Below are 25341 nucleotides of genomic sequence, written 5' to 3'. Positions count from 1 at the left end.
CATGGCACGATTCCTCACGTTCGATTTTGTTGTTTTCATAAATAAAGGGTCCGTATTGCCCCTGTCCCGCGAGATTACTCGCAGCTCGGAACCAAGGGTTTGAGAGGAGGGGACAAGGGAGCTTCCGGAGGAGTCCCCCTCGGGGCCAGAACGGTTCTAGGCCCGGCAGAACCCCTGAAACGCTGCTGTTCTTGGCTAGCCTCGCGCTGTCGCCGGAGCTGGGAACGGCCATTCATGGATGATGTGGCGGTGCAGTGGTGCATGTCTCCAGTGGCCCCAACTGCGACCCTGCCGGAGAACGGGCAGCGCGGCCGGGAAGGCAAGCCACACCACCGCCTGGCCGCCCGCTGACAGCCTAACTCGGTCGTGGTCCTCGTGGTGCCTAGACGGTGGTGTCACCGACGCATCGTCCACCGACGACAACTCGCGATAGTCGTCGGCGCCGGCGAACAGCGCCAAGTGCTCCCGTGGCCCGCCCCCACGGATACACCGCGCCGTCAGAGTACCCAGTCGCACTCGGAGCGACTCAGGAGTCTGCCATCATGGGCTCCTCGGCGTCCCTCTTCAAGGTACGCAATCCCCCCGAACCGCTCAACTGTCCACGTCGGATCGACCTCTGACCAGCAGCCCACACAGACCCTCCTCGTCCCCGCCGTCATCTCCCTCATCATATTCCTCTTCCTCACCTTCGTCCTCGTCCCCGTCTGGCGCCGCTACCGCAACCGCTACTCGCAGTACCTCCCGCTCGACTCCATCTCCGACCGCACCTCGTCGTTCCGCCACCGCATCCTCGGCCGCTTCTCCTCGTTGAACCCCTTGGCTCACTTCGTCAGCGGCAGGCAGCAGGTCGTCTTCGCCAGCGGCGGCGCCGGCACCGGCGCCGAGTCGGGCGCGGATGACGAGGACGGGGAGGAGCTGGGCGACGTCGACGAGGCGACCTGGCGTGCCATCGAGAGGCATGTCCCGTCGGTGCATACACCAGATAGCACGAGGCGGCTGAGCAGAGAGTATGCTCCGACTACCTCGCAACCTTCGATTGGTACAGTGTCTAACGTGCAATAGTTTGGAAGAAGGCTTCATGGACGATAGTGACGACGAACCAGACCGCAGACTAGCATGATGCAGCGTGGCGATTGCATTAGAGAGGGCATTGAATCACTATTACCACTCACAGTATTAAACCAGCGTCGTTACATTGGAACCCATGGGCTTCTGTGTTTGCAGTGACGGTGATTCTACGAAGTCAGAAGCACCCTCCCAACCACGACTTCGGCTCGTTGGGCTCGAAACGAAACTGCCGCATGGCTCATCGCTGTCGTCTATTCATGCGCTTACATACAACTATACTAACTCATGACAAAAGTGTCCTTCATCCCGCTGGGTTGATGACGCGCTGAGGATCCAAGTGCGCACAGCCGTCATGACGGGCGCCTCATCGCGGACGCTTGCGCAGCCTTGTTCACCTTAACAAGCCGCCGCCCTGACTTGACCTGGTCGTTCGCCTCCTTGAACTCGGCGCTTCCACCTGCAAAGTCCACCCATTTTCGGGCCCACCACTTCGACTGCCTGTTGTTGAACTTGTTTACCGCCCGGTTCAGGAAGAACCTCCGGTACTTGCAGATGACGCTTTGACGAAACTTGGCAACACCGCGGTCCTCGTCCCTCTTCTTGCTGTCCGCCCTGTCCGTGTACCAGCTGGTCCTGTCGACAGCAGCTCGCAGTCTACGACCCTCATCGGTCCCGCACCACTCGTAATCCCAGGGCACAATGGCGGCGTCGGATTCCGTGAACGGGCGCTCTGAGAGGCTGCGCGGAGGCCTATGTGCCGGAACAGTCAAGTGCTCGCAGGCGTGTCTCAGCGGCACGCCACACTTGGGACAATTTGGGGGCGCATGCGAGTCTGCGATCCATCGGAAGAGACACTCGTGGCCAAAGACATGCCTGCAGTGCAGGTACGCATGAACCTCCTTCGGCCATTCCGCACCTCTCTTGTAGTTCTGGCCGTAAATCTCGCCGCAGATCCAGCAGCTGATGTGGTCTGCCAGATCACTCGTTGCAAAGAGCGGGATCTTCCGCACAAGGGGGGAAGGCTCGGTGTTGCCAGTAACCTTCGGCGTCCGAGTGCGTTCAACTTCCTTCGGGGCAGGACCGGGGGTTCCCCGGTCTGCAGCGCTGTCTTGGCGGGTCTCCGTGATTGTAGGCCGTACAGGAACCTCCGGAGGGGGGGCGGCCGCGGGCTCGGCCGTGGGATCAGGTCTGGGTCCGGCCGGTCTTTTGCCTTTCCTGTCATGGTGTGCATGATCGCCAGCCTTGTTCTCGTTGACCGTCGCGGGATTCTCCTCTTCTGCAGCACTCTCTTCATGATGCTCGTGCTGGACATTCTCCTCGTCGTCCTTGACCGGCCCAGCGCTTGCGGAGGCCGCCGTCTTCTGATCCGCGGACTCACGAGGGGCTCGGCCCTGGGATGGCTCAGCCGAGGCACCCGTCGAGGGCGACGAGAGCCGGCTCCGATGTCGAAGGGCGTGTTGGCGAAGTGAGTCAGGAATCGATTCCCGGGAGCCGTCGGGTCCAAGACCCGTCTTCTCCTGGAGCTGAGCCGCACGGCGTGTGAGACGGCGAAGGCGTACCAACTGCTTGATCCGGTAGGCAACGTAGCGGGGAGTTTCTTTGAGGGTATCCATGGTGGGCAGGCGGCTGCGAGGAGCTGCGAGGAAAAGCAGGGCCGCTGATAGCGAAGGCGATAGGGGAGGAAATACGCCTGGCGTAAAGATATGAGAGGTGCCTGGGGCGAGAGAAGATGAATGTCTCGTCAAAAAGGGCAGAAGCGGTATAACAAAATTGTCGGGCGGATGATGGGTGAGGGAGAAGAGGAACAAGCGGCTTTGCCCCTCAGGGCCGGCGACACAATTATGGACATTGCCTGACCTGGCAACAGTCTAGCTGCGACTGCTGAAAGTGAGAAGCCAGCCTCTTCAGGAAGTCGTGGGCCTGCTGCAGTCGTACGTGTGCGTTCGTCTTTCCCTTTTTCTCGCGGAACATATAAGTGAGGTAGGTTCGGGTGGTCGGACATGGTGCGGCCCAGGAGCTCCTTGCCACTGATCAAGGCTGGTACCGAGTACGCCTGGCCGATGACAATCGTGTCGCCATGATCTATCGTGTCAAGCTTCGGTCACTGAAAGTTACCTTTCTGTTGCCCAGTCGTTTTTTTTAGAGGCGATCTTGAAGGCCATCCACGTCGTACTTGGAGTTGGCGGGCGCAGCTCAGGCAGGAAGCTGTGTCGTCTGGGCCAGACACCCCCACCTTACCTTCCTGCTGTGAGCAGCCGCCAGTGCATCGCGACCGCGCTTCAACCTCACACAACCAGCCCTCGCAGATGGGTAACTCACCGCCGCACACCGCGCTCGTGCCTGCAGCGAGTCGTACAAGATGCGGTTCCGCACGGAGCTAAAGAATATTCGCACGTTTGCAAGTAAGTCGCGATGCACCCAATGGCGCCATTCCGGGCACGTTCCTTCCGAGCTACCGTCGGCGCCTTCACCGCAGTGACTGACGCTCGCCCAAGAACTCACCGCGGCGCTCTCGTCGCTGGAAAAGATCGCGTGGGTGCGCCTTAGCGATGACACGGCGCGCTTTACCGTCATCCCCGACATGGGATCCCAGGTCTGGGCGTAGGTGCACACCCGGTGCCCCAGTCGCGGGATCAGCCCTGTTAACGATGCCCTTCCCAGCTCCCTCGCCATGGACTTCATCTTCGAAGGCTACCACATCCAGTCCGCCGAGGCCGGCAACACCATAAACCTCGAGCTGCCCCTGCAGCCGCTGCAGCGCGCCCTCAAGTCCGCCCTCAACAGCATCTCCGCCACCCTGCGCCTCACCAAGAAGGACGGCCTGCCCATCCTCTCCATGACCATCACCACCACCACCTCCAACGCCGCCGCGCCCGGGGCCAAGTCCTCCGTCGCTGCTGCCGCCGCAGCAGCGGCTGCTGCTGCCTCTGCGGGCGACGACCCGTTTGGCGATGACGACGACGGCATCTTCCAGCAGGAGCACCTCGAGACGTCGCTCAGGCGCGAGCACGAAAAGATCATCACGCAGGACATTCCCGTGCGCGTCCTCCACCCCGAGACGGTGGAGATGATCATGCAGCCCAAGGTCAGGGAGCCCGACGTGCACATCCAGCTGCCGCCGCTGCTGCAGCTCAAGGCCATCTCCGACCGCTTCACCAAGCTGGCCCTCGCCTCGGGCAGCACCCAAAAGTCGCCCAAGCTCGAGCTGAGCGCCAACATGCACGGCGGCCTGCGCCTGCGCATCGCCACCGACACCACCGACATCTGCAGCGTCTGGTCCGACCTCGAGAACCCGGAGCTCGATCCCGCGCAGCTCGAGGGCCCCGTCGAGGAGCATCCCAGCACAAAGTTCCGCGAGGATGGGCCCGACCGCTGGGCCACGGTGCGCGTCGACGGCAAGGATTGGAGTAGGGTCCTCAGCGTGGGCAGGCTGGAGGGAAGGGTCATTGCGTGCTTCGCCGATGACCATGCCTTGATATTATACGTTTATGTCCCCCATTACGACGACGCCTCGGCCGAGGATTCTGTCGTCACGGTACGTGCTTCCCTTGCCCACAGTGTACCCACAACACTCTGACAGTCGCAGTACTATGTCCAATCGTATAGTGCATGATTTAATGAACTTTGGGACATTTCTGGCGTTGTGGCTAAAAGCGAGCTTCGGGGCTTAGAGGCACCATGGCGGAAATCACACAGTCTGAACGCGGCGCATCATGCGCGAGGAGAAAGAGATGGCCTCCTCCGTCGGTGCATGCATTAAGCAACGCCCCTTGGTAGACTAAATATAACATATCTAATCCCGTGATGGGACCTCTTATCGGAGAGCGATCATATTACAGCTTTTGATACGAGCCGGAAGAACATCTATCGTACAATCGTCCATCCCAGGCATGGTAATTCATACACATCTATAGCAAAAAGCACCGGGGGTCGAAAGCGGTGCGAGCTCCAGCGCGGACGATGGTTCCGCCCATTAATGCCGAGCGGCCCTCCATCGTCATCATGCATTCCCGTCCCAATGCGTATCAATCATGCTCATTTCGCCATGACATCAACATAACGCCCGGCCTTCCTCGTCTTCTTGGCCCCGCCCTTGCGCGGGCCCGCGGCGCCGAGCAAGTCGTCGATACTGCTGGCGTTGCTCATGCTAGTCGTCGGCCTACTAGGCGGCGCGCTCGGCGGCCCCGAACCGAGGTTGGGGTTCGATACCGAGTGGTTCAGGGTCGGAGGAGTGGTGAGGCTCTCCGTGGAAGCCTGTGGCGCGAGGCTTGATGCCGGCCGGGGAGGCCCCGAGGGAGGAGGGACGCTCGATCGGCCGCCCGGAGGCGGAGGCGTCACCTCGGTGGGCATTGGCGTGCCGCTCACAGATCGAGGCATCGCCCTCGGCGGTGGCGGCGTGGCCTTCTTGGCCTCCGTGTTCTCTGCACCAGATTTCTTGTTGATCCAGCGCTTCAGCTCGGGGTCGTAGACAAAGCTGCTCGCCTCGCCGAGCTTGGCGCGGATCGGCTTGCCAGGGGACGCTTCCCCAATGTTGCCCTCCTCCTTCTTGCTGCCACCAAACCAGTTGGAGAAGCCCCAGCCCTTTTTAGCCGCCTGTTGCGAGGCAGCACGCTTGGCTATTCCGCATGTCAGCAAGCCAAGTCCAGTCAATCGAGAATTCAGAGAACCTTACCATCTTCTTCGGCGGCCTTCCGGAACATTTCCTCGTTCTCCCTGTCCTTGTCGGCCTTTGACTTCTCCTGGGACTTCACCGCGGGAATGTCGTCGTCATCGTCATACATAACGCCCTTCTTCTTGGGTTTCGAGGTATCATCCTCGCCTTCGGCATCAGGTTGATAAGATGGCGGCTCGTAGCCATACGGCTGGAACGATGGCGGCTCATACCCTCCGTGGCCGCTGTCTATCGCCTGTTCGTGGTTATCCGCATCAGCCACGGGAGCCGTGGATGGCGGCTCGTAACTGTAGGTCTGGGGCTGGTATCCCTGACTCTGAGGGTTCGCCGGTTCGCCGTTAGACGTAGCGCTGGGATAGATGCTCGGCGATTCTTGCAGGCCGTACGGCGGGTAGCCGCTGGGTGCGAGCTGCTGAGGGGCAGCGGGCTCATGACTGGCCACCGAAGGTACAGGTGCGGGCTCTGCCGAGACTGGTTGGTAGACAGGTGCGGCCGGAGCGTAGCCCGTGGGAGCGTAGCCGTTGCCGACCGGGGCGGCTGAAGCACTGGCTTCGGGATGAGCGGGCTCGTAGGGGTTGTGCGAGTACTCATTGGAGTTGCGACCCGACGACGTAGGGCCTGCAGGATAGTGTGATGGGGCGTACGGGTTTGCCGATCCAGCTGGTTGAGTCGGAGCCGGTGCGTACCGGGAAGTCGTCGCGGAAGCCAAGGGGGCCGGTACGTGAGGAGCAGCGTTCGGAGCATATCCCGGCGAGGCGACTCCGTACACCTCAAAGTTGGACACGGAGGGCGACCTGCTTATGTTCGGCGAGGAGGCGATGCGTGCAAAAGGCCCGTTCTCGGCCTCTCCCGTACCGTTGCCATTACCATCGGCGTCGTCTCCGGCCACAAACTTGTTGAACCGGTTCCACATGCTATCGGAGACCTTGTTCATGCTGGGCTTGGATATCCACGACGAAGACATCTCCTTGGGAGCCTGCTTGAGCCTAGTCATGAAGTCCTCGACGGCAGCCTCCAGGACAACATGGTAATGCGGCGACCTCTTCGTCTGTGAAACCATTGCGGCAGCAATCGCATCGCAGTACTGTAGTGCCTTGTCACGGTAGCCGTATTCCGCCAGAGTAATGGCGTACTGCAGCTTGTACGCGGCGAGATGAGGCGCACCGGCGGCGGCTGCGACACTGTGGCCCAACGAAAGCCCGTATTCGTAGACCTCGCTGAGTTGCAAAGCCTCTGTCTCCTTGGCGAACTGGTCAGACTGCCGTCTGTGATCGGAGCCCAGCAGCACAAAGTCCACGTTGGCATCGTCGAGGCCACCGAACACGGACAGGCTGCGGCTGAAGATGAAGCAAATATGCGCAGCTTCCGCCCTGCCGTAGCTAGACAAGAGTTTTCCGAGCGCGTTCAGGCCACGAACGTCATCTGTACTGCGATTGCTCAGAATGAGTGTGACCGTCTCGCGCCACTTGTCCAAGCCATCAACCGCATCCCGCGCCGGACCCGAAGTGCTCTCCGTTGTCATCAACTGCAAGCCAGCGCGGGCATGTGACGGCACAAGTTCGTCTACGCAGTCGTCGTAATTGCCAGAAAGCACCTTGTAGAGGGCTCCGAGGGATTCGTTGCTGTGGCCTGGGTGATTGACTTCCTTGCGCACGAATTCCTGGGCGACTTGCTTGTACAGGTCGGGCGAAACGGTCTGAGAGATCAGCATGGCGTGACCCCAAAGTCGCTTATCCACAGCCGACCACACGGCTGTCTCGCGATCGCCTTTGAGGAGGTTCAGGCGTATCTGTTCCATCGCTGCAGGATCAGCACCATCAGCCTGCATGGAGGATACCGGTCCACCTTGCGCTCCCAAGGAGGCGGCAGTAGGGAACAACGCATCGTTGTCGGCAGTGGGAGTCGCCGTGCCTGGAGAAAGGATGTCCCTAACAGCCTTTTCCACAGCAGGAGTGCCCTCGAGCGCGCCGTCATGTTCCACGAAAACGCGAAGCAGTTTCCACAAAAGCAGTCGCTCGACGCCTCGTTTGGCTTCGAGTGAGAGGTGAGCGTGGAACGAGATGTCTGGCAGCTCCTTTTCCTGCGCGTCGATTCCTGCCGCCAACCAGGCAAGGGCCTCCTTCTTCTTCGACTTGCCTCTCAACGGACCAGGAAATTTCGCCAGGCGGTCTTGCAGTGGCTCGATATCTTTAATATGTCGCACCTTGACCTCGCCGGCCGTTCGCACAATGGTTGGCGCCGTCTGGTTCATGCTGTACCGTGGGACGCTCTGAGGAAAGCTTGTGACAACTGTCCCGCCCACACCCCAGGCAACGAGAGGAACACCCTTCCACCGCCCCAAGGGATCTTGTTCTCGCCCGTCTGTTGGGGCGACCATGTTCATCGTCAACGACTGGCCGCGTGCCCTCGCGGGAACATGAGCGGCGGGTGTTGCCTTCGTCATGGATGGGACTCCTGACGAGTGAGAGGACGAAGGCCGTGGTACCGCTTCAGCAGGCTTGTACTGCCGATGCACCGCAGTCGGAGACTGGGTCGATGCACGTGCAGGCGGCGCCATGCCAAGCTGCGGCGCTGAGGCTGCGTGGGGCATATAATTTGAGACTGTCCGCTTCGGCGGGGAGAACGTAGCCGGTGCATGGTGGGCGGAGGGCAAGGGGGGAGTGTGACGAGCGGCTGGCGGAGCGGCGGGACTGTACTTGGATTCCGCGTGCGCGACAGGAGGTACGGGGTGGCTGGCGCTGAAGGACCTGTTGGCGGGCACAGCATCTTCCTCGTCCTCTTCGTCGACTTCGCGAGTAGGTGGGAGTGAAGAGACTCGGCTGAGTCGGGGCTCGAACGAGGAACTGGATCGACGGTCGACGTGATGTACGTCACCGTTCGGGCCATGAGCAGCGCTGTGCATCTTGTCGACGCTGGAATCGAAGTGAGCCAAGGGACTGGACGTCCTTGGTAGGTGCGGGTGGGCGCCTTGCGACGGAGTGGCCGGCCCAGAAGGGCTGTATGAGCCGCCGGCACGGGGAGCGGGCGCTGGTGAATAGCGAGAAGCGGCGGCCGGGGGCGGAGCGCTTTGAGAGTTTGGCTGGTGGGCGGGAGCCGGGGAGTACCTCGTGGCGCCAGTAGAAGGCGGCGGCATCGGCGGAGCGGATTGGAGTGCTGCATAAGGGCTGACCCTCTCGGGGGCGATCAGATTCGTGATGCCAGGTGTATGCGGGGATTGTTGTGGCAGAGGTGCGCCCGTCGGGGGAGGGGCTGAGCTGGCGGAGGGCGGGAAAGGGGCAGATTGCTGGCCGGTCGGTGTGTATGGGCTAGGTGATGGTGCCCGATTGCTCTGTCGTGAACCCGGCCGGGGCTTCGCTTGCACGGGAAGGTCCTCGAAAAAGCCGCTCTGGCTCCGGAGAGCCGGAGCCGAGGCCTTCTGGTTCAGAGGCGGGCCTGGAGGCGCCGCGGCGGCAGACGGCGGGCCAGAAGAGGGTGGTCGGTTCGGGGATGTCATGCTGGCGCTCCTGGGCGGTGCCGGGGGTAGTTCCTTGGGAAGCTGCTGCATGCTCGCCCGTTTCCTTGGCTTGATCGTTGTGTTCACAAGGTCCGTCGGCAGGTCGTATGGGGAAGCGTAGCCACCCTTGGCTTTGTCCGCAAAGCTTTGAGCCTTTGTGAGTTCTGGCCGCGGGGGCGCAGGTTGGCCGAACGGAGTTGGCGCGGCCTGCTGGTATGGGAAACCCTGCGTTGGAGCAGCAGCCATCGGTGTGTACGCTGCCGGCGTCGGCTGCGGAGGGACTGCAGCAGGGGCATAGGGGTTTGATGCGAGCGACTGTGAAGTGGCGACCGGCACCGGTCGGGTGTCTGGCGCGACATCGTCGTTCTCGTCGTCGAGGAATCCCTCGTCATCGCTCCCGAGGAACGCGGTCGCGTCGATGTCCTTGGTCTCCGTCGCTGAGTCTTCCAAGAGAAAGTCGCCCTCGTCGTCGTCACTAGCAAAGGCCTCTTGCCACTTGGATGCCAGATCTTCGGCCGCAGGCTGCACCTCGTCACCGGCCTGCTCTCCCGTGGTTTCCTGGTGCTCCTCCAGCGTTTCCTCCAGCGTGCTCTGTCGTGACAAGGGTTCATGGTCCAGCGACCCCAAAACCTGCATGGTAGACTTGCGCTCGATAGGGTGGATCTTGTCCGCATGGTCATCCGGCTGCGTATCCGCTGTCTGGGGTTGCGAAAAGAAGCCGTCGTCGTTCCCATCGTCATCAGCGAAAGGGTCGGTGAAGGCTCGCTGGCCAAGGCCTTGTGGTTCGTCATGTCCTCCCTCGACTTGCGAAATCAACGGAAGCCCCTCTTCATAGCGAGCCTCGGTCGCATCGGGTTCCTGTATCTCACCCCCAATGGATCGGGATGCAGCGTGCTTTGAACGACCGGAGTCTGCCTTGTCCAGGGGATCCGGCTCTTCCGTTGTATTGCCTGCGAGGTATTGCTGCTCATCGAATTCGGCTTCGCGCTCGGTTTCCTCCAGGAGATCCAGCGCCTGTGTCGCCGGAAGAGGCTGGTCGTTGGGTTCATTTGAGGTGGTGGTCATGGGAGGCACCACAGGAAACGAGTTGGTTCGGTCCGACAGAGGCATGAAGCTGAACGTGTCTACCTCGGATCGTGTTGGGCTGAACTCGGTGCCGTCGTCATCATTGAAGTTGATATCGTGGGACACGGTCCGCGCGAACGACATGGAGCTGGAGTGTTTCGCCGCCGGCATCCAGGCAGGCTCTGCAGGTGGCGGAGCAGCATCGGCTTCCTGATCCGCGGCGTCGTGTGGTTTCGCATCGTCTGACACCAACCAGGCATCGCCACCGTGGTCATCGTCATTTGTGAGCCAGGCGTCGCCGCCATCTTGTGTCTCTTCTGCGTGTTCCGGCGCCGCGACTGGCGCTGCTGGCGCGGCTTCAGTCTGTGGCTCGACATCGTCCGACGCCAGCCAAGCGTCACCGTCCTCATCGTCGCCGTCGTTGGCAAACCACGCGTCGGCCGGATCCTGCCCATTTTCAGGGTCGGGGGCGCCACGTGACGCGGTCGGTTCTTGCGTGCTCTCGGGTACGGATCCTGTGGCAGGCTCGGTCGGGGCGTCCGAGTCGTGAATGGCGGCCGTGGCAACATCAATGCTGTTGGGCATTAGTGCCGGGTGCCACGTCGAGCTGGGCAGCTCGGAAGCCATGGCCGCGACACAAGGAAAGGATGCGATTATTAGGTAGGAGGCCAAACACAAGATGCGATACCTGCCGAGGACGGTCAGTGTCCAGCACCGGAGATAGGGGCACGCGTGGATCGAGCGCAAAAGCCGGCGCGGCGCAACGAGACCGGGGAGTCGCACTAATACAAAAAGGCAAGAATCAAATGCGGTTGATTAGTGCACGCTCCGGCTCGCCATATCAGGGGTGCAGCGGAAATCGGGTATCGAGGAGCAGTCGAGGGCGTCGAGGCTCGAGGGGAGCGTGAGGCGAGCTGAGGTGAGGTGAGGTGGATTGCAAGTGCAAGCTGGCAAGTAATGGATGGGGCGAGCTCGAGACGTGCCGTCAGGAGAAGAACTGGGGCCTGGGGGTCGTCGAGAGGCGTTGCCACCAGTAAAAAAACGTGTTCTGGCGCGGTCTCGACAGCCAAAGTGGGCACGCCAGCTACCAAGCAGCGGCCCGTGTCAGGAAGCCGTCGGCGGATCCGTAAGCCAAGCAAAGGTTGTCTGTCTGCCGGGCGGTGGACACCTGGCTCTTGGGGGGCGGGCTCCTTCTGAAAGCTGCAGCACGCCGTCGTTTAGCCGGGCGTACCTATCGTACCGTCCCTTTCTTCAGGTTGAGCCTGGATTGTCTGTCTTATTATACTCTGTGCCTATGCACCAACTAAAGAAAGAACTGGCGCTGCAACTTTGTGCATCGGCAAACCTTGACCCTCGATGCCATGATTCCAGAGCACATATGTTTGTTGTGCGCCAACCGTCGACTCGCAACTTCGCAAGCCTCGGCTGCCCCGCGGATCTTCCATCCAATGTTCGCGCCGGCGCGCCACTGACACCACAGTCAAGTCAGGCGTGACCGCCGCCGCGCAGCCGTCGTGAGGTTGTTCCGTCGCCCCGTGGGTGGTGCCAGCCACGTTCCCATTCGCCGCGACGTCGCACCTCCGACATGGGCATACGATGACGTCGGATCCTAACAGCCGTCCGCCCCGTCATGTATTGTACTATAAGTGCGGTGTCACTGGGGGATCAGCATGTTACTTTGTCCCGTCCACCTCCCGCGTGTCCGCGCAACAGGCCATCGCGGATAATACGGAATTCCGTCCCAGGTCCCCAAGAGCCATCGCACGTGAGCCTGGCCTTGTGCCTGGTGTCGACTATACGCTGCATGGGACAGCTATGCGTCCGGCACGCCAACCCATCTACTTCGTACCTAGGCCCGAAGTTGTGTGACCATTGAGTGTGGCTCATCCACCATCATTCTCCGCCCCTGCATTCAAAGCTGGTGTTTGTACATAATAAGAACAAAGGGAGGTCGCGCCAAACACTTCTGCTTCGTACCGCGCTTGCGGCAATAATGAAATCCAATGCACCGCACGAAACCTGTATGTATCTAGTATTCGCGAAAGAAAGAGAGACTTGTGATGCCATCGCAAAAGATTCCGTCTCATTGTGCCGTCACCGGCCCAGGGTAGGCGGACCGTTATTTTTGGGCACATCACCGCAGGGCCACTGGGCGAGCCCTGGAGGCCTTGGTGGCTCCTGCAGAAGGCTCCACCCACTGACGTTGGTTGCCTGGAGCCCCGGAGAAGCTGCCCGGACCCCTGGCGCCATCTGTCACTCAGCCTTCCACGTTACGTTTCCGCATCTGCAACCGCATCTGCAACAACCAAATCGCCAGGGAGACGCCTGCGTCACGCTCCTTTCCACCGACAAGGCCACAACACCACATCGCAACATCCTTACTGACCGCATCGCTTGGCGCGCCCGACTCGAGTAGCGTCCATTTCGGCGTTGCCCGTGGCGAAGCGACCAGACGCGCCCGCAGCCGGCTGATGCTCGCTCGTCAGCACCCGTGACCCGCCGTTCCCGTGCCGCATCATACCCTATCCATCGCAGCCGTCCAAGCATGCCCAGCAGACTACGCCGCCAGCGCACCCGTCAACAGTACCATCACGAGGCGCGCGGCGGAAATTGATGCGGGATGCCTTCCACACCGCCGTACCGACCGACCGAGCCGCCCGATTCGCCCACCCACGACTCCGACTCCGACCTCGACCTCGACATCCAGGAGCTGGACCCCATCTCCTCTGAGCCTGCCCGAGGATCCCAACACGAACCGCCGGCTCCCGAGCCGCGAACTGCGAGAATAGCCCTGAGGAACTTGCGCATGGGAGGTTTGCGCCGTGCCAGTAAACGAGGCCGCGGGTACGGGGATCTGGGCGCTGACCGGGACGACTCCAACGACCACGCCCGTGGGCTCCTCGACGAACACGATGACGCTCGCCAGCCCTGGTCAGATGGTGGCGGCAATGGGGAGGACGGCGTGCCCCTCCTCGGAGGGGGACAGAGATCTCATGTTCGGCGGGCGTCGCGATCTAGCCTCCGCCTACCGAGCTTCATGACGGGCTCCAAGAAGCCCGATGACGAAGCCCCTGACGAGCAAGAGGAGGACGACCCCTCGACGTCGAGGCACGTTGCCGTCGGATCCAGCCAGGCCACCAAGTTCCCGACGAATATGGTCTCCAACGCCAAATACACCGCTCTGACCTTCCTCCCAATCACACTCTACAACGAGTTCTCCTTCTTCTTCAACATGTACTTCTTGCTCGTCGCGCTGTCGCAAGCCATACCCGCCTTGCGCATCGGCTACCTTTCTACTTACATTGCTCCCCTAGCGTTTGTTCTGTGTATCACCATGGGCAAGGAGGCGTACGACGACATTGAGCGACGACGGAGGGACACCGAGGCCAACTCGGAGGAGTACAAAGTGCTCTCCTTCGGTGACCCTGAATCGCGTCCGGCAACCTTGAGACCGCGAAAGCCTCTGAGGTCGGACAATTTGCGACGGAACTCTCGGAGAGGGCAGGGCAGTCGTCATGACTTGTCCGACATTCAGGAGGAAGACAGCCATGGGGAGGACGTCCAACCATCCTCGTACGTGCAAGAGACTAGTCGCAAGTCAAAAGACCTCAAGGTCGGCGATGTGTTGAAGCTAGCAAAAGGGCAGCGAGTGCCGGCAGACGTTGTCATCCTGCAGTGCTATTCCTCAGACGGCGTTACAGTCACTCCCTCAAAGGAGCCGGCGGAGGAGGAGGCGTTGCTGGCCCTTGACGAGACGGACGACCCCAAGGGCAAGCAGCCTGCAGCCGAAGCTATCAAGCACGAGGCAGAGACCGGCTCGGTGGGAGAGGCATTCATCAGGACGGATCAGCTCGACGGCGAGACGGACTGGAAGTTGAGGCTGGCCTCACCACTAACCCAGAACCTCGCACCCGAAGAGTTTGTGCGCTTGCGTGTGACGGGTGGCAAGCCGGACAGAAAGGTCAACGAGTTCATCGGAACCGCCGAGCTGCTTCCCACGAGACAAGATGCCACGACACACCACTCAATGGTACCTCACGACGAACAACACACACAATCAGTCGCTCTGTCCATCGACAATACGGCTTGGTGTAACACTGTAATCGCTTCTCAGGGAACGACGCTCGCGGTCATCATGTATACAGGTCCGCAGACAAGATCCGCCCTCTCGACAGCGCCCTCCCGCTCGAAAACCGGCCTGCTTGAGTACGAGATCAACTCCCTGACCAAGATCCTCTGCGCGCTCACTCTCGCCTTGTCTATCATCCTGGTGGCTCTGGAAGGGTTCGAAAACACCGAAGGGAATGTGTGGTACATCAAGATCATGCGCTTCCTGGTCTTGTTCTCGACTATCGTCCCCATCAGTTTACGCGTCAACCTTGATCTCGGTAAGAGCGCATACTCGCGGTTCATTCAGCGGGATCCTGGCATTCCTGGTGCCGTGGTCCGCACAAGCACAATTCCAGAGGATCTCGGCCGGATCGAGTATCTGCTCAGTGACAAGACCGGAACTCTAACACAGAACGACATGGAGATGAAGAAGATACATGTTGGCACTGTGTCCTACGCCAACGAAGCCATGGAGGAAGTTGTTTCCTACGTCAAACAGGGGTTCCACATTCAACCAACCACGGACCCGGCATCCCAGACTGCGTTAATCACGCCATCATCAACGTACTCGGCGACGGTCAACGTGGGTGCAACTCGCACGAGGAGAGAAATAGGCTCGCGCGTGCGCGATGTCGTCCTCGCCTTGGCCCTGTGCCACAACGTCACACCGACGGTTGATACCGAGGATGGCAGAGAAGTCACCTCCTATCAAGCCTCGTCGCCAGATGAGATTGCCATTGTCAAGTGGACTGAGTCTGTCGGCCTGAAGCTGGCTGCCCGCGACCGCAAGAGCATGACTCTCGAGTCGACCGACGGTCGGGTGGTTGTCCGCGTGCGCATCCTCGAAGTATTTCCCTTCACGTCGGACGGGAAGCGAATGGGAATCATTGTTCACTTCCATGAGAATTTGCACGCCGCACCCGCCGACCTGAACAACGGAGAGATTTGGTTCTACCAAAAGGGTGCCGACACAGTCATGGGCTCCATCGTCGCTGCTAACGACTGGCTCGACGAGGAGACGGCAAACATGGCTCGAGAGGGGTTGCGGACACTCGTCGTGGGCCGCAAAAAGCTCTCGGTCAAGCAGTACCGAGAGTTCTCGGCCAAGCATCAGGAAGCCTCCCTGGCAATCACTGGACGCGATACCGGCATGCAGAGCGTGGTTGCCCGCTACCTAGAGAACGACTTGGAGCTTCTTGGAGTGACAGGCGTTGAAGACAAACTCCAGAAAGACGTCAAGCCGTCCCTCGAGCTGCTGCGCAACGCAGGCATCAAGATATGGATGCTCACTGGCGACAAAGTGGAGACGGCGAGATGCGTGGCTGTCAGCTCGAAGCTCGTCGCCAGGGGTCAGTACATCTATACGGTCGCCAAGCTCAATAGGAAAGACAGCGCGCAGGACCACCTCGACTTCCTCCGCAGCAAGACGGATGCGTGCCTGCTCATCGACGGCGAGAGTCTACATCTGCTGCTGACGCACTTTCGCATGGAGTTTATTTCCATCGCGGTGCTGCTGCCGACAGTGGTCGCCTGCCGTTGCTCGCCGACGCAGAAGGCCGAGATCGCCAAGCTCATCAAAGAGTATACAAAGAAGCGCGTGTGCTGCATAGGAGATGGCGGAAATGACGTGTCGATGATCCAGGCCGCCGACGTTGGTGTCGGCATCGTGGGCAAGGAAGGCCGCCAGGCAAGTCTGGCAGCCGACTTCTCGATTGAGCAATTCTACCACCTGGTGAAGCTGCTTGTTTGGCACGGCCGAAACAGCTACAAGAGGAGCGCGAAGCTGGCGCAGTTTGTCATCCACCGCGGCCTCATCATCGCCGTGTGCCAGACAATGTACAGCATCGCGCTCAAGTTTGAACCCGAAGGCTTGTACAAGGTAAGCACCCCCTTTACCTGCGTAACTCGAGCATGGCTAACACGCATAAGGACTGGTTGCTTGTGGGGTACGCCACCGTTTACACCGCGGCGCCCGTCCTGTCTCTGGTCCTCGACAAGGACGTGGACGAGAATCTGGCCAACCTGTACCCAGAGCTGTACAAGGAGCTGACATCGGGACGATCGCTGTCTTACCGCACGTTTTTTGTCTGGGTGTTTGTGTCCATATACCAGGGCGGTATGATTCAAGGCCTGTCGCAGATCCTCACCGAGGTCGACGGTCCGAAGATGGTGGCGGTGAGCTACACCGTCCTCGTGCTCAACGAGCTCATCATGGTGGCAATCGAAATCACGACGTGGCACCCCATCATGATCATTAGCATCCTCGGCACGTTTGTCGTCTTTGTCGGGTCGATTCCGTTTCTGGGAGGATACTTTGACCTCGAGTTCATCATAACATGGTGAGTCCCCTTCCGCGTCATGAACATGTGCTTGATCCCTCGTCTAACAGAGAATAGGGGCTTCCTCTGGCGGATCTTGGCGATTGGCGCCATTTCACTGGTGCCGCCGTACGCCGGAAAGCTGATTAGGAGGGCCATCAAACCTCCGTCGTACAGAAAAGTGCAGAATAGATGACGGGCCTAGCCTGGCCGTGGAGTATGGCGTTTTGCGCATTGCGAGGCGGAGTCCTGTCCCTAGATAGCTCATGCGTGCATTGCTATACACACTATCTTGCTTCTCAAGGCGTCTCCTCGCCCAAGAACCCCTTGCGGAAAGCTGGCGCCGCGGTTGATCAGCATGCCGTGTCCGCCTCGTATCTTGTCAGGACAAGTCGGGTCACTTACCGCCCGGTATGAGGGCCGCCGCGTACATGACTTTGGAGATGGGCCTCAGGTCGTCGTCTTCCCCTCCCTGGTGCCGCTCCCAAAAGTCCAGCACGGCGCGCACCCTCTCCTGGAGCGTCTCGTCCGCGGCAGCTGCATCGACGCACCTCACGCCGAGACAGGCGCCGAACTCGCGGAAGGCGAGTCTCCGCGAGGGAGACCGCCGCATGAGCTGCGAGTCTGGGCCCAGGAGCACGCGCGCCAGCCTGAGGGCGTCGGCGATGAAGCGCTGTGCCCAACCACCATCATCACTATCACTACCACCACTTGTACCAGTACCTTGACCGATGCCGCCACCACCGGCTGGTGTCGCCGCGCCGTCGAACTGGCACACCCACAGGCCCATGCCTAGATCGAGCGGGTCCCCGCTCGGTGCCAGGTCCGATCGCCTCGTCAGGCGCGCGTACTCGGCGACTTCGCGCGCGAGGATTCCTTCGCCGCGGCCCTGTCGTGCGGCTGTCCGCTGGAGCAGCGAGTAGATGACCAGCCCTGTCGCGGCGTCGAGGTGGCCCTCGGAGGAGACGAGCACGCGGCGCATATCCGTGGAGATCTTCCACACCATTTTGAGGCGGGCCTCGTCTTCCTCCTCCCCATCGTCGCCGTCATCGCCGTTGTGCTGATGATGTCGCCGCAGCCGCTCAGACGACGAGAACAGTGCAGAGGGCATACGCAGCACAAAGTGCGGGTGCACGGCCTTCGCCAGCTGCACCGCCAAGTCGTTCCAGCGCGGCTCCCCGGCCGCCAGCGAGAGGCGGTTGAGCGCAAACATCCACAGCGTCAGGTAGTGGTGGTACTGGCCGTCGGCGTCCGGGCCCGAGGCGTCGAGCTTGCCGATGCGCAGGCCGCCGCGCAGGGGCTCCGCGTCGGTCGCGCCGCGGAGGCGAGCCGGCACACGCGCACCTTCTCCGCCCTCACCATCATCGTTGTCGTTGCTGTCACCGTCGTGGGCGTGGCACTCGCGCTCGCGGCCGAGCGTCTCGTGCACCACATCCGCGAGGCGCCGCGCGAGCGCGATGTACAGCGGCGAGGACGTCTCGCGATGCAGCGTCAGCAGGTCGATGAGGCCAAAGGCGTCGGTCCAGAGGTACCGTCCGCGGTGGCCGCCTGCACCGGGGTTGGTCGGCGGGTTCCATGTCGGGGCGTCGGCGGCGGCGAGGTCGTCGACCGGGCCGTAGACGGCGCTGAGGGCGGCGACGAAGCGCTGCAGCGTGCTGTCGTGTGGCATGGTGCCGGTTTGGGCTCGTCTCACGGCTCTACATGGACTTTCTCCACTTGAGATATCAGTGCGATGTCGGATGGAAGGCGTGTGCTTGATTGAGGGCTGTGATGCTGAGGTGGTGATGCTGAGGTGGTGATGCTGAGGTGGTGATGTTGAGGTGGTGATAATCGGGATCGCATGCCACATTACGTCACGTTGGGGACGAGCTGAACAGCGCCCTCTGGGACGCCATCGAGATCATATATGAGATAAACGTTATCTTGAAAATGTTCCCAGACCGTCTATGTGGTCCAACGCCTTCCGTGGTATAAATACACTGTTCATCAGTAGACGAGTCTTACACGCACACATGTGCCATCACAGCTTTAGTACAAGCCAGTCACTCGCTAGCTTCCCATCCCGCCTCTGGAGCTCAGCCGCGACACCGCCCACGGGCCCCTGCGTGAGCGTGCCACCCAGCCAGACCTTGGGGCCGGCGTAGTGCGCAATGAAGCCATCCGGGCCGGAGACCATGAGAAGGTTCTTGCCGGCGTTGGCATCCCCGGAGTCGGAGCACTGACATGCCGCTCCTGGCGCCTCAAATTCGGACGCATGCTCGTGCAGCCGCTGATCGTGGAGTCGGCATCCCGTCCCTGAGCTGTGTTGCGTGGCTGAAGGGCCGGCGAGTAGTGCTTTGCGGATGTCGCTGTCGCGGAACTTGGTGCCCTCCTCGTCCACGGCCACGCGCACATCCAGCCGGTCGCCGTACTTGGCCTTCATCTCCGTAAGATGCGCTGCGATATGGCTCGGGTTCTCCATGTCGGCGCGCAGCTCCGTCGGGCTCTTGGACGCCCAGAGTTGCCACCACGGGGCTGCCGTCGCGGGCGCAGCCGCCTGCACCTCCTCCCTCTTCCTCACCGCCCAGAGCAAGCTCACTTTCGTGTCATCGCTCTGATCAAGCACCGCCCTCGCGACCTGCATGCCCGGCACAAGGCCCGTCCCACCAGCGAGGAAGACGACGCGCCTGCAGTGTCCCAACCTCGGCAGGACATCGAACCCCGCGTGCGGACCCCTCAGCCAGACGTCCCGCCCAACGCCGAGGCGGCTCAGGTAGTTTGACATTTCGCCGCCGCCCACGGCGCGCACGTAGAAGCGCAGCGTTCCATCGCGTGCCTCATCGTCAGTGTCTGCCTGGAGGGGCGGCAGCGGAGTGTAGTGCCGCGCGATCTGCACCTCGGGCTGCTTGAACTCGACGGACCAGAGCGGGTGCTTCCAGCGGGAGGGGGTCGCGCCGGGCTGCAGATACGGCGGGGAGGGGTCCCGGACGTGCGGCGCGATGGTGAGGACGACGGAGGTGGGCGAGATGGCCTCGCGGGCGGTAATGGTGTAGGGGATGAAGGTTTCGCTGTTGAGCGTCTTGGGCTTGGCGGGGGGTGTGGCGAGGTAGTAGACGGTGCCGCCGAGGAGGAGGCCGAGGATCAAGAGCGGAGGGAAGGCTCTTGCTTGCTTGGGGGTAGACTGTGCGCTGGACCTTGTCGTCGTGGAGTGATGCTGACGGAAGCCATGCCAGCGGGCGCCATGAGGCTGTGAGACCGAGGGCTGGACCGCGGGTCTCCATGATGTGTGAAAGGTATGCTGCTGGGCCCTCGGGCAAGAAGCCAGAGCGCCCTTCAGTACGCTTCTGAATTGGCCGTGGCGCATCGTCCCGCCTGCCAGATCACAGCGTTTGGTGGGTGAGACGTTTGACTGTTGGACATCTGCCGGTCGAAGAGTCGAGACGTGCTGCAGGGGATCTGCTACCGTGCGACGACGAGCATCGTTTGAGATGACGCCAGCGGCGCTGTACCAAGCAATCGCGGTAGAAATGTGACGCGAGGCGGCTGGTGTTAAGATTGTTGGCGCTTCGTGTTGTAGCTGTACATGGTCATCGAGGAGCGACACCGAAAGATTGGCGTATCGCGAGGTCACGTGCGCCACTTGTTGTCTTCAACACCAACCTCGAGGGGCCCCGAACGTCCAACACCTGGACGACGGCTCTATTCTATACATTTGCCGTAAATATCGCGTTTTATAGTATTGTACATGGTATGTGCTTCATGCGGCCACCTTCCCCTAGGCAGCACCTGTAGTTGAGCCCTCCATCCCATCATAGCCGCAGTATCCGTCGCTGCGCGTCGATGCCCCCGCGGAACATGTCCTCGACCACCCTCCCGCGCAGCACCGTCTCCCTGACGAGCCCATCGACGTGCCGCGGCTCCACGCGCCCATACCAGATGCCGTACCCCGCGAGCGGATGTGCGCTCCCGTCCTCTAACCGCTGGCCCGGCGGCACATAGACGATGACGTTGCCCGCAAACTTGTGACCCCCGATGTGACTTATCAGCGCGACGCGCGCCGTCGTCGTCGTCTGCGCCGCCGCACCGCCATCCTCCTCTCCCGCGCCGTCGCCTCCTGGCGCAGCCTCCAACCGCCTCGCCTCACCCGTCAAGTCCACCTCCACCGGCCCCCTCAGGACGCTCACGCCCTCGCGCTCGAGGCACCCCTCAAACTCGTCGCGCAGCAGCGGGCCCATGACGCCGCAGCGGGCGTCGCGCCCGCCGTGGCCGCACACGAGGACGAGCACGTCGCGCACGTCGCGCACGCCCGGCAGCAGCGAGCGGTAGGCCTCCTTGCGCGTGAGCCGGTCGCGGTGGATGGGCGACAGGCCGTCGTGCGCCGAGTGCAGCCGCTCCGGCAGCAGGTAGCCCTTGGCGAGCGCCTGGACGCTGTCGAAGGACACGCGCGGCAGGAAGGGCACGTACTTGAAGCTCGGGAGGAGGTACGCCGACGTGCTCTGGACCTCGGCGCGCGGGGGGACGGAGCTCGGCAGGGAGGCGTTGAGGACGGATATGTTGTGGAAGGGCTGCCGTTGGGTCAGTTTTCGCTTTGGTTGATGTTATGAGATAGACAGCCATCGCTGGGTAGAGCAGTCAAGGGGGCAGGACAGGGGCAACGCACATCGCTGTAGACGCCGCCGCGGCCAAACAGCTCCTTGAGGTCGGCCGCCAGGTTGTCGCCGCCGCTCTCCTCCTCGATGCGCGACGGCCAGTCGTCCTCGCCCGTGCACACGAGCACCTGCTCCGCGTAGCCCGACATGACGCCGTTGAGCGGGCTCTTGTGGTCAATGTCCAGCCCCGGCGGCATGGGCGCGCACGCGCACGTCGGGGACGGACATGTCGCGACGGTCGGGAAGGGCGGCGGGCGCGGCGGGCGCGACGACGAGGTCGACGACGTGGACGATTGTCTCGAATCCCGTGATCTTGATGTCGACGACGCGGGGGCCTGGCACCGCCGGTGGCGCAATGCCAAGCGGCACAGCAGCCCTCGAGCCGTCGCCGTTGCCGTCGGCCGCAGGGGCAGGGGCAAGGGCAGGGACATGTCTGGGCTGGCTGGGCTGGCTGGGCTGGGCTGGACCGGGAGACGCGCGCGCGTGATGCTGGGCGAGCAGCCCGCCTGATCAAACGTTTCGCGCGATCGACTTATAAGAAGCGCTGGTGCTGGTCAGCAGTGGTAAGCTCGGTCTCCGAGCGTGGCTACTGGACGGACTATGACGACGGCAGTGGGCCGGCAGCAATTCCCCGGCCCGCGACCCCCGGAACGTGCCGCGGAGCTCCACTGAGGGCTCCAGGGCTGTCATCTCCATCCACTGGAGGCATTTCGAGTACCATCATCACTCGTCCAACCTGTTCCTGATCCCAGCTCGAGCCACAAGCCAGAGAGCACGGCAATGAGATATGTAGTATTTCGTAGTATCCAAAGGCTAGGCACGTTGAGTGCCATCTTCGTCAACCCTTCTGTTCTTACAACCTGGCCCTGAGCCACTTCCCATTGCTTCTATGTGCCGAGCGCAACATGCACCTCCAGGAGACAGCAGCGCCGCCGATGTTGCCCCATCGTTAGTACCGAGGGCCGGCAGCGCTGTAGGTATGATATGATGCTCAAAAGAAAAAACGACAGTCTTCGCAGTAAACCCAGTCTCGACACAGAAGCACCCAAACGCGCTGGCAAACGCCTCCTCGCAACAGCTCATTCGCCCTTGTCTAGATATGCCCGCCTCTTCTCTCGCAATAGCCCGGCGGTTTGGGCTCCGAGTTCGCCCAGCTCACAACCGTCAAGCTCGTCGCATACGCCATGGCCACAAAGCCAAAGATACACAAGGCAACGTCCGCCATCTTCCATCCCCTAGTCCGCGCGACGGCTCGGTAATGCAGCAGTGGCTGTGTTCATCATTAGTGTCTTTGCCCGTAGTATGATTGCCGATACAGGACTTACCGGATAAATGAAGACCAGCGGGATGCAGGCAAAGTTGCCCACGAGCGCCACGAACTTGTCGAGGTGGTCCGCGCCACCCCATGCAATCGCCGCGCAGAGCATCACCACGAAGAAGCGGAAGACGTTCTTCTGCCACTTGATGTACGGATTGTACTTACCGCTCCGCGTAAACAGCTCCGTCTCGACGATACGGATCGCCGGGAAGATCTGGAGCGGCGTCGACAGCAAGATGGCCATCGAGTACAGAAGCTGCACTCCGTTGACCAGCCTATTCTCCTGCGGCAGGTTCAGCAGCACCACCGTCTCCGTCTTGGACCCGTACGCAGCGTACGAGATCGCTCCCATGGTGATGAAGACGACCGTGATAATGATCATGACGAGGAACAGGACGCGCGGGAACTTGGTCGGGTGCTTCATCGACTCCTGGATGGGGATGATGAGGCCGATTCCCTCAAACGTGAAGATGGCGGTGCCGATGAAGAGCGTCCAGTCCTTTTTGTTGAACATGATGATGTCCGCAAGCCCCTCGGTGCTGAGCGTGAGCACATCATAGTAGAATAGGTATGCCAGTCCAATCAAGATGAAGGCGTCGGCGATGAGTGCCGTGAACCCCAGCTTGCCGATATCTCGCAGCAACGAAAAGGGCAAGAAAATGACCATCTGCATCAGGATGAGGACCGGGATGCTGATGGAGCTCTTGCAGTCGGAGACGGCGTGGATAAAGGCCTGGAGGTTCTCGGCGGTGAAGACGGTATAGGCGGCCACGAACCCAATTTGGCTGATGACAATGGAGGAGAGAATTAGAGTCCGCAGCCACTTGCCGTAGAGGATGCCTCCCATGTCACCGAATGACCCCTCGACCTTCAGCCGCGTCGTCACGAGCAGCACAAAGGCGTAGTAGCTGAGGCCGGCGACGCCAAAGAGCACGAGGTTGCTGAAGAGCATGCCTCCGTTGAGGTACGCTCGGGGAAGGAAAAGCACGCCAGTGCCCACAAACGACTTGAGCAGCAGCAGCGCGGCGTTCATCGGGCTGTTCTGGCCACTGCCACCTCGCACCTTGCGCTTGCGCCGCTTTTTGGACGGGCCCAGCAGGGCGCTGTCTTCCATGGGTTCCCTGCCGTCATCGCTGCCTCCTTCGTAGTCCTCGCCAGACCAGAATTCCTCGTTGGGGCCAAGGGCCTCGTCATCCTCCTCGAGCTCTTCACCGGCGAAGTGGCCGTAGATGGTCAGGAACTCGAGGAAGCTGGAGGTGAACAGCCGCGGCTCGGTATGCGGCGGCGAGTCGTGGCCGTGGTCGACGCGGTCGGCAAGTCCGCTAGGGCTCATCGCGTTGCGGCGGAGGTGGTCTCTTCGGAAGCCTCCAGGTACCTTTATGCTGCTGATGTCCAAGACCTCAGTCTCGGGCTCTGGCCGCGCCTGCTCAAAGCTCTTGCTGCGCTGGAGCCGGTTCTTAGCCTCTGCTTGCTCCGTCCACTTGTAGATGCCTCTCGTGACGTCTCCTCCCTGCAAACGTAAGCTCGAGAACTCCTCATCATCGAGGCCTGCATTGGGATCGACGGGCTGCTTGCCCCTGGCGGTCCCCGCAGTGGACGATTCTTCTGAGGGCGGGTTCTCGGCATCGCTGGGTTGGACCAGATGGCGCTTCACAATCTCCGGGTCCTCGTACGGTTTTCTTGAGTCGAACGAGCCGTAGTTGGTGGGTGTGTCCGGGCGTGGTCCGGGCGCGGGCGATTGCGTTCTCGGCGGTGTGCTTAGGCGCGCCGCGGGCGTGCCATGACGAGGCGGTGACTGCCCGAGCGAGTTGGACAGGGCGGCAGCCAAGGCAGAGACGCCCGGTCCTTGAGAATAGGAGCCGCCCGTGAATGGCGAGTCGTTGTTTTCAGGTGATCTTAGGCCGGGCAGCGGCGAGCCAGTTCGGGCCGGCGATGAGGAGGGGATCGGTTCGGCGAGGCGGGCCGTCAGCTCGTCTCTGGGCAGCGACGAGGAGAAGGACCGCGGCTGGCCTGGGGCGGGAGAGGCCGCCCGCGGCGCCAGGTTAAGCGCGCTTCTCGGCGAGGCCATGGTCGGGGGAAGGAAACGCAAGTATGAGAAGTCCTATCGCATGCCGTGGTGAAGCTGAACGGGCTGCGGTATATAGGCAAGTAGGTAGGTAGCCGAGTGGTAAGCGCTGGGACGGGCGCCCCAGATGTGGCGGCAGTGATAAGGCGGTGCACGGATCACGCGGCGGCGACGTCAATGGCTGAGCAGGTCGAGGGACGCGGCCGTGGGAGAAAATCGACGATTAGGGCGGACGGGATCGAGTTCGCAGGCCTCGGGGCCAGGAGAGACAGCCTCAGGTGACTGGGTGTCGCTGCCTCAGCGAAGGGACGTCTGGACGTGGAGTTGGAGGTGTGGGTGTCGAGGAGCGTGAGGATGCGATAGCGAGCTGGTTTTGTCTGCTGCCTCCCGACTCAGTCATCAGGCATGCCAGGGGCCCGCTGACCGGACGGCCCTAGCACGGGCACCTTGCAGCCTTTGACCGGGCGGGCACGCTTTAGCTGGAGTGGAGGCTACAGCCAGCTAAGGAAAGTAGCTCGGCCCTCACATATTCAGGGCAGGGCATATTGGGGCCGTGGCAGCCCAGGCGGTGGCTGTGGGTCCTGTGACGGAGCCCTTCAGGCGT

General features: G+C 61.5%; 9 protein-coding genes across 9 annotated transcripts; 3 read left to right on the top strand and 6 right to left on the bottom strand.

Moving 5' to 3' along the window:
- Positions 1–542: 542 nt before the first annotated feature.
- Positions 543–1062, top strand: PLICBS_009647 (uncharacterized protein; the record flags this gene model as incomplete). The annotated part of the gene is made up of 2 exons (XM_018325264.2): positions 543–569; positions 637–1062. 2 exons carry the CDS (start codon positions 543–545, stop codon positions 1060–1062), a joined length of 453 nt encoding a protein of 150 aa, XP_018176658.2.
- Positions 1063–1418: 356 nt separating this feature from the next.
- Positions 1419–2681, bottom strand: PLICBS_009646 (uncharacterized protein; the record flags this gene model as incomplete). Its single annotated transcript, XM_018325263.2, has 1 exon — positions 1419–2681. The coding sequence occupies one exon, from the start codon at positions 2679–2681 to the stop codon at positions 1419–1421; it is 1263 nt and encodes a 420-aa protein (XP_018176657.2).
- Positions 2682–3427: 746 nt separating this feature from the next.
- On the top strand, positions 3428–4681 carry PLICBS_009645 (uncharacterized protein; the record flags this gene model as incomplete). Its single annotated transcript, XM_018325262.2, has 4 exons — positions 3428–3470; positions 3564–3669; positions 3730–4603; positions 4655–4681. The coding sequence occupies 4 exons, from the start codon at positions 3428–3430 to the stop codon at positions 4679–4681; spliced, it is 1050 nt and encodes a 349-aa protein (XP_018176656.1).
- Positions 4682–5103: 422 nt separating this feature from the next.
- Positions 5104–10925, bottom strand: PLICBS_009644 (vesicle coat component; the record flags this gene model as incomplete). Its single annotated transcript, XM_018325261.2, has 2 exons — positions 5104–5684; positions 5741–10925. 2 exons carry the CDS (start codon positions 10923–10925, stop codon positions 5104–5106), a joined length of 5766 nt encoding a protein of 1921 aa, XP_018176655.2.
- Positions 10926–12918: 1993 nt separating this feature from the next.
- On the top strand, positions 12919–16922 carry PLICBS_009643 (putative aminophospholipid-translocase; the record flags this gene model as incomplete). The annotated part of the gene is made up of 3 exons (XM_065601695.1): positions 12919–16287; positions 16338–16747; positions 16805–16922. The coding sequence occupies 3 exons, from the start codon at positions 12919–12921 to the stop codon at positions 16920–16922; spliced, it is 3897 nt and encodes a 1298-aa protein (XP_065457767.1).
- A 103-nt stretch (positions 16923–17025) lies between these two features.
- PLICBS_009642 (uncharacterized protein) lies at positions 17026–18395 on the bottom strand (the record flags this gene model as incomplete). The annotated part of the gene is made up of 2 exons (XM_018325259.2): positions 17026–17063; positions 17132–18395. The coding sequence occupies 2 exons, from the start codon at positions 18393–18395 to the stop codon at positions 17026–17028; spliced, it is 1302 nt and encodes a 433-aa protein (XP_018176653.2).
- Positions 18396–18746: 351 nt separating this feature from the next.
- PLICBS_009641 (uncharacterized protein) lies at positions 18747–19933 on the bottom strand (the record flags this gene model as incomplete). The annotated part of the gene is made up of 2 exons (XM_065601694.1): positions 18747–19886; positions 19925–19933. 2 exons carry the CDS (start codon positions 19931–19933, stop codon positions 18747–18749), a joined length of 1149 nt encoding a protein of 382 aa, XP_065457766.1.
- A 581-nt stretch (positions 19934–20514) lies between these two features.
- On the bottom strand, positions 20515–21551 carry PLICBS_009640 (uncharacterized protein; the record flags this gene model as incomplete). Its single annotated transcript, XM_065601693.1, has 2 exons — positions 20515–21270; positions 21366–21551. The coding sequence occupies 2 exons, from the start codon at positions 21549–21551 to the stop codon at positions 20515–20517; spliced, it is 942 nt and encodes a 313-aa protein (XP_065457765.1).
- An 896-nt stretch (positions 21552–22447) lies between these two features.
- Positions 22448–24740, bottom strand: PLICBS_009639 (neutral amino acid transporter; the record flags this gene model as incomplete). Its single annotated transcript, XM_065601692.1, has 2 exons — positions 22448–22624; positions 22680–24740. The coding sequence occupies 2 exons, from the start codon at positions 24738–24740 to the stop codon at positions 22448–22450; spliced, it is 2238 nt and encodes a 745-aa protein (XP_065457764.1).
- Positions 24741–25341: the final 601 nt, after the last annotated feature.

Source organism: Purpureocillium lilacinum, assembly GCF_023168085.1.
Source record: "Purpureocillium lilacinum CBS 284.36 DNA, scaffold_7, whole genome shotgun sequence".
Classification (NCBI taxonomy): Eukaryota; Fungi; Ascomycota; class Sordariomycetes; order Hypocreales; family Ophiocordycipitaceae; genus Purpureocillium; species Purpureocillium lilacinum.
This window is presented reverse-complemented; position numbering and strand designations above follow the sequence as displayed.